Raw genomic sequence first — 7152 nt, forward strand, 5'->3', positions numbered from 1 at the left:
AAAACTGAATGGAAGTCAATACAAAGTCCTCAGTGTGTGTGTGTGTGTGTGTGTGTGTGTGAGGGGTGTCTAGGTTTAGGACCAAGGTGTGAATTGAATTGAGTTTAGGTTAGTTTTAGGGTCAGGTGAGGTTAATTTTAGGATAAATGGTCAGGGTTAGGCTATAAAATTACCAGAAAATGAATGGATGTCAATCTGCGGTCCTCAAAGGGCTATAAAAACAAACCTGTGTGTGTGTGTGTGTGAGGGGTGTCTAGGTTTAGGACCAAGGTGTGAATTGAATCGAGTTTAGGTTAGTTTTAGGGTCAGGTGAGGTTAATTTTAGGACAAATGGTCAGGGTTAGGCTATAAAATTACCAGAAAATGAATGGATATCAATCTGCGGTCCTCATAGGGCTATAAAAACAAACCTCTGTGTGTGTGTGTGTGTGTGTGTGTGTGTGTGTGTGTGTGTGTGTGTGATGGCTGCAATGCAAAAGAACATTTGTATTCATTATTGCTTGTCTCCAGAACAAATAATAGTCGGCATGTATGCAACACTCTTACGAGGCGAGAACATGCTGAGCAGAGACGGATGCTGGGGGATATTACTAACATCATTAGGGTGTGTGCTCTCATTCTTTCAGGGTAACACACACACACACACACACGCACACACACTGCTGATCCAGCATAGTGTCAATGAAGATAAATCGCTGTGTCTTGCAGGTTAGACAGTGTTTCACAGGTGCAAGGTCACTTGTCGAGGTCAGAGCATGAAACATGCCGAAGTTGTCTGGTGAACTCACACACCGCTTTGTGTGTGTGTGTTGTTATTTTTACCTTCAGGAGACAGTTCCTGTGACCGGGAACGGAGCCCTGAACATACAGAACATTGAACTTGGTATTCACCCTCCATATCTGGAAGACAGAGAAGCAGGTCAAAGAAGATCCAATTGAAATACAAGCCAAGGGCTGTTAGGATTAAAATAATTAAGCGTCGTGTCTGGAACCTACCTTCAGTCCAAGAGCTGTGACGTATCTGTTTCCCATCTTGCCTGGCATCTTCGTCCCTTTGAAAACTCTGCCTGGATCCTGATTGGAGACAACAAATATCACACATTCATGTTCATGAATTACAGGAAGCCAACTGTTCGTGTTTGGCAACCTTACCCCTCCTTGACCGATAGATCCTGGTCTGCGATGAGTTTTGGTTTGACCGTGAGAGGCAGGCTGACCTTTGAATCCCCATCGCTTCATTACACCTTGGAAACCCTTACCGATGCTTTCCAAAAACACAAGAAACATATATGTGTTTTTTTGTGACAAAATTGAGGTGGATTTGTGGGTTCAAAGAGAAAAAAAAAAGCAGTTAACACGTCTGGATTATCTTGGAAAGTTAATTACAGATCTACATACAACAGAAGACGTGTAAAATGAAGGAAAGAAAGCCAAAACGTGCAACAATAAGAAGGGGAAAACTGGCAAAATGGAGCTTACGATTTGGCTGTGACGTCTATATACTGGCCAGGGCGGTAATGTGCTGCATACAGAGGAGTGCCTGAACACACAAGAGGCAAGACCGAGGTCAAATAACAGTTTTGTTGTTAACGTAAAATTCTATGAAGTTATGTTTAATACCTGGTTTGAGGAGGGCATTATCAGACACTTTAAAGTGGGTGATTTTCTCTTTTGGAGGAACTCCCGCATTCCTGAACATCTCCATGGCTTTTTCGGATTTCTGGCAATCATTGTGAAGGACAGAAAGAAGATGGACGAGATGAAATAAAAGTCGCAACAGTTGGACTTTTTAAAATATACCGTGAGCCTGTTCTGGCCATATGAGCCAAACACACAAACAAAACACACACACACACACACAACTTGCAGGCTTTTGCGCTCAGTCTTGGCAGTGAGCGTCTCTGACATTTGCTTTCACTCTGCTCGCTCTCATCGCGGCACCTTTAGTCGCTCCAAACTCTCCCTCTTCCCTTCTGTTGACTTGAAAAAATAAATAATAATAAAAAAAAACCAGCCTGCCAAAGCGTCTCCCTGCAACAAACTCTGCCTCTGACTGGAGAACGATGTGGCTGAGTGAGAAGAGTTCAAAACAACTCCACAAGTGAAACCCTGACACCAGTCTGTCAGGCTTCTGTTGAGACTCAATGAATAAATTACATCTTGACGTTTTCATTCTTTCCTTGTTGGGTTTTATCTTGRAAACAGAATATCCAGAGCATTTTTTTAAAATATCACATTTAGAAATGACCTTTACCTTTGAAGGGGAGGGAGGACAAAGTGCCCTTTATGTTCACGGAATAAATTTGAAACCATCTGTCACCTCAGTTTTCAGTTGTACTGAAGGGTTTAAAAAGCAGCCTTAAGGTTCACTATAAGAAGAAAACCACTTAAAACTTACGTTTACTTAAGTGGGTCATAAATGGCTTTATCTGAAGAGTCAAAACTGCTTAGTTATTTGACAAAGTTCAGAAGATGCTTATTTTTAGGACTATAACATTATTTTTAGTACCTGCTGGAACAGCCTGTTTATTTTCACATATTTCTGAGTTTAACCATTAATTATTATAAATGCAGACGGCTGCAATTAAATTGGGTCTCGACACAAATACTTCTTAACAACAGATTTAATGTTCGAAATAAACAAGCTGTAATAAAATAAAATACAACTATTGTGGTATTTTTGTCATTGTGAAAGATGCAGTCTTGTTTAAAGTGCCTCATAATAATAGTAATAGTGAATTAGCCCTATATAGCACTTTTCGACACTTAAAGATGATTTACAATTTTTCCTGCATTATTCATTCACACACATTCACACACTGATGGTGGTAAACTACCTGGGGCACACTGACAAAGAATATGACTTGGGTACAGAGTAAAAATCTGTATCTGACATTTACAGTACTTGAGTATCCAAATTCCTGATATAAAATGTATTTAAGTGTAAAAGCTGGAGTAACAACTTTCTACTTCTTATATTTTAAAAAAATGTAAGGACAAGTAAGTACAGATAAGAGTGTAAAAATATAAGGAGTAGAAAACGTAAAACGTCAAGTAAAGTAATCAACATTTCTACTTCAGTAAACTAAAAGTATTTGTACTTTGTTAACTCTACAACTCTGGGAAGATGTAAAACAAAACAAACAAGAACTCTGCAAACCTTTTTTAAAACGTCAACCAAAATAAATTCACCAAGAGCCACAGCGGAGCTAAAAACCTTGTATTTTTCATAAATTAGATCTAAATCCGTACGTAGAACGGCGATGAGTTCTTCCCCCCGACCAAAAGAGCAGCAGTTTTTCCATCATACTCTTCTTTGGTCAGATGCTTTATCACGTGGCAGTCCTGCACCTGGGAGAGAAAAATAAAATAAAAATAGGACGATGGGGGGGAAAAATATGTAAAACACAGCAACAATAATCAGGAAGACAATGTCAGGATCGAATAAATTAAACTGCAGCCTGATTGCAGTGTTCACCCCGCTGCCTGGTGCTCCTGAGCTCACACATAAATACATGTAATTAGATGGAAGTCCCAAACCTGAAGCATTATAATTACCCACAAGGTTGGTTTACTTTCATGAGGAGTCATTTACTACAGCAGGATAATATATCAGAGATTTCCTTTTACAGAACAGCAATAACTATTGACTTTTTAAACAGCTTCTCTATGACATACTAGCTGTATCAAGCATCAAAAATAGCAGGAGTGCATTCCACTCAGGAGTGCATAATTTAATTTTTCTACTTCTCATTTTGCACAGATCATTACCACTACAGCTAGAAAGGAAATGACTAAATGATGAGGCCAAAATGTGGGAGCCGAGGTGGATATTAGTCCCTTTTGTGGCTTCCACTCTGATAATAAGGGGAAGATGACAAAATTATAACATTTTAGAAGTGTTTTCTTTAGYAGGGTTGTAGTCATTTTCTATGAACTTTACACAAACGGCCGGTAAATGACGAGATACAGAATAAAATAAAAATGTAAATTATCTACAAGCAAATACTGCACATATATACTGTATATTGACTTCTGGTTATCCAGTGTACTACTTCACATTTCACATTTTTATGCTCATTTTTCTGGCTGCGTCTTGTTGATTTTTCTCTGAAAGCTAACGTTCTCTTTAAACCAGACTTTTACACTTGTTCAGAAYAGGCCTGGCTGCTACAATAATAAGTTCTGGTAGCAAAAAGTCACCATCAGTGAACAGGCTTTTTTTAGTAACTCTTTCCAAAAATTATCAGCCTTTATTGACCCCATCCTAAACAATTTAGTGTTCTTAAAAACCACTGAAAGAGAATTTTCTTCCACTTCTACTGTCTCCTACACTGAATTATAATCAATAATGAGGACAGCAAGTTTGCATTCACTTCACTTTACTGACAGATCACTTGAGTGTAAAACATGATCTGAATAAACCTCGCTCCAAAGATTTCCTGTTTAACCCTCATTTCAAATAGAGTATTTCTTTAAGTAAAGTGAGGTATTTCAAACATAGAAACAAACCCTGAATGTGAACGTTTGTACAGTACATCTTTATTAATTGCTACTCTTTCACCCTGCTCAACAGAATCACAATTACAATTACAATTTATTGTTTGTGACCTGCAGGTCATTTCACACCAACTCTAATTAATATTCCCGAAGAACGCCTGAGATCTCTTTAGTTAAAAAGCTGCAGCATAACACACAATCCTACCTGTAACATTGTGACAACACCTCTTTCTCCCTCTTTAGTCCAGTAAGGAGCCATCCCCAACTTGACAGCAATTAGCCCAACTCTTTTACTTTCTGGGTGGAAAAGAAAAAGATTGTAAATGTTGAAGTAAACAGGAAGAAACTCTCCTGATGACACTGTTCTATACTAATCGTAGAAACCCACCCGGCGTCCACTCGTGTCGCGGCCAGGGCTCATCTTTGAGTGGATTGAGCCTATCTTTTGTTACTTGTTTGTTTTCTTCTGCCGTGATTCTCCTTATAAACTTCTGGTTGTCTTCTGTGAGGTGTTCGTCAAGCCAGGTGTGCACTGTTCTGACATCACCCACTGACTGGACAGGCCTGGAAAAAAAAAAGGTTAAAAGTAAACTGAAGCAATTGTGGTTTTGTTGACTGACGTTCATATTTTGCAAAATATTTTTGACTAATTAAAAATATATATAAGTTAAAAATTTGCCATTGAAAGCTTGTGTGTTTAAAGGTTTAATATCATGGATCATCTTAGACTGGTATTTATTTGCTTTAATGTCAAACAAAAAAAGATTAGGTCTATTGATAAAAAAAATACAAACTAAAAAAATAAAATAAAATAAAAAAGCGTAGACGTTGGGAACACTATCCCCAGCTCATTTTATTTATTGAAACCAAATATGAAAAGAGGACTTCTACATTACTTGTTTGTGATAATAAAAGCTATATTGTAAAAATGTATTTTAGGGAAGCAAGACATCAGCTGCATAGATTAGATGCATAGAACAAAGATGTCCCAAACTAACCCTCGAGTATTCTAAAAACCTCCTGATGCATTTCAGTAATCCAGGTAGTAAAATCAAAAAAACACTTTAGTTAAAAAGCTGCAGTATATATATACATATACATACACTTATTTATTTATTAGGGGTGCAACAATACATGTATCCGTATCAAACCGTATCGAACAATACAGATTTTAAAAATTTATTTAACAACTTGTCTTCTGAAGATGCTCTGTGTTGAAGGACCAGTGGATCYGTGTTCGACTACTCCACCTAGGCTGCATTTTTGAGCACAGATCCACTGAGAAACTTGCTGTTTCAGCAACATTTAATTTAAAAACTGTACTTTTGGAGGTTAAACAAATGTTCATAATTAATTTAAATAAATTACAAGTTAAAAGGGGCAAGGAAATTTCTCTTTTTTGTATCGAAAAAATATCGAACCGTGAGACTAAAGTATCGAATCGTTCTTGTATTGTTGCACCCCTAATATATATATGTGTGTGTGTGTGTGTGTGTGTGTGTGTGTGTGTGTGTGTGTGTATTACCATTATTTAATTAACCTCTCCTGACATCTGTTAATTTAGGAGCCAAAGTTCTGTCTTTAACAGCTTTTGCCTTCAGTCTGTTATTTTCTTATAACAATCTTGTTACTGTAACACACCATCATGTCTATATCCAAACTTTACTCAATATTTCACACAAACAGCTTATAGTTGTGATCAGGAGTGTTGCCTTGGATTTTAAAGGTTTTTTTTAGAGCTAAACTAAAGGAGGACTGCCTCCACCTTTTGAGACTGATGCTAGTTTTCTGATAGTGTTGTGATTTTTGTCAAAGTCATAACTTTGCTTCACTAAAAGAAATAGCTCATTGTTTGATGTTGTCTGCCCAGTAGTAAAGATGCCATACTCATATTGTTCCAACAGTGCTGAGCTTTGTCTGTTGCCTATCAACAGGATAAACACAAACTAAGACTTATATGACATGTCTAATATAGAAATGTTAGTATTATATTGCTCATCACATTAATTTTGACATCCGTACTTTTGTCATTTTACACTGATTGCATTCATATTAAGTAACTTTATTGATTAGCAGCTGTAATTGTTCCTAAATGAGTGCATTAGCCAACCTCGTAGAACAAAAATGTCAGCTTCACGCTTGTTAACGATACAAACTTGAGTCTCACAACGCCGTAAGAGTTGTGGCAAATAAAAGGTAACTACTAATGAACAAGAAAAATATAACGTTAAGTTTTTTGTCTAAAAAACGACAGCATGCTGCTGTTTTCATAAGAAGTGGGCTTACATCCAGTAGTCTGGAACCAACTTTAGCATAACAGCTACTGCTAGCCATTTAGCAACATTACCTTACACCAGCTGACCGAGAAGAAAAAAGCTGAGCTCCTCGCTGAAGAATAAACCGATATCCCCGTGTTGCCATAATGTTCCTTATTCCATGTACTGATAAATAAATCCTGAACTACAACATGTAAAATATAAGGACGTGTTGTCGTATAACATCTACTAACACATGCCAGTTCGTCCTTTCGATGTCACCAACACTTCCGGTGCGCAACCAAAATGGTTCCGCAGCACCAGAGTTACTGTCAACTGTTCCGCTTACTTATACAGTATATAAACACACACACACACACACACAACTTGCAGGCTT

At 37.6% G+C, this 7152-nt stretch overlaps 1 protein-coding gene across 1 annotated transcript in view; it reads right to left on the minus strand.

Moving 5' to 3' along the window:
- The window catches only part of mrpl3 (mitochondrial ribosomal protein L3), a 9028-nt gene extending 1967 nt beyond the window's left edge, over nt 1-7061 (minus strand). Inside the window, exons 1-9 of the mRNA XM_014005644.1 lie at nt 6848-7061; nt 4889-5064; nt 4706-4797; nt 3253-3351; nt 1621-1720; nt 1480-1540; nt 1153-1264; nt 997-1074; nt 823-900 (exon numbers count right to left, since the gene is read on the minus strand). Of these exons, the coding sequence (XP_013861098.1) occupies nt 823-900; nt 997-1074; nt 1153-1264; nt 1480-1540; nt 1621-1720; nt 3253-3351; nt 4706-4797; nt 4889-5064; nt 6848-6921 (870 nt within the window). The 5' untranslated portion in view covers nt 6922-7061. The remainder of the gene's footprint in view (nt 1-822; nt 901-996; nt 1075-1152; nt 1265-1479; nt 1541-1620; nt 1721-3252; nt 3352-4705; nt 4798-4888; nt 5065-6847) is intronic.
- Between the last annotated feature and the right edge of the window lie 91 nt (nt 7062-7152).

Source organism: Austrofundulus limnaeus, unplaced genomic scaffold (assembly GCF_001266775.1).
Source record: "Austrofundulus limnaeus strain Quisiro unplaced genomic scaffold, Austrofundulus_limnaeus-1.0 Scaffold32, whole genome shotgun sequence".
NCBI lineage: Eukaryota > Metazoa > Chordata > Actinopteri > Cyprinodontiformes > Rivulidae > Austrofundulus > Austrofundulus limnaeus.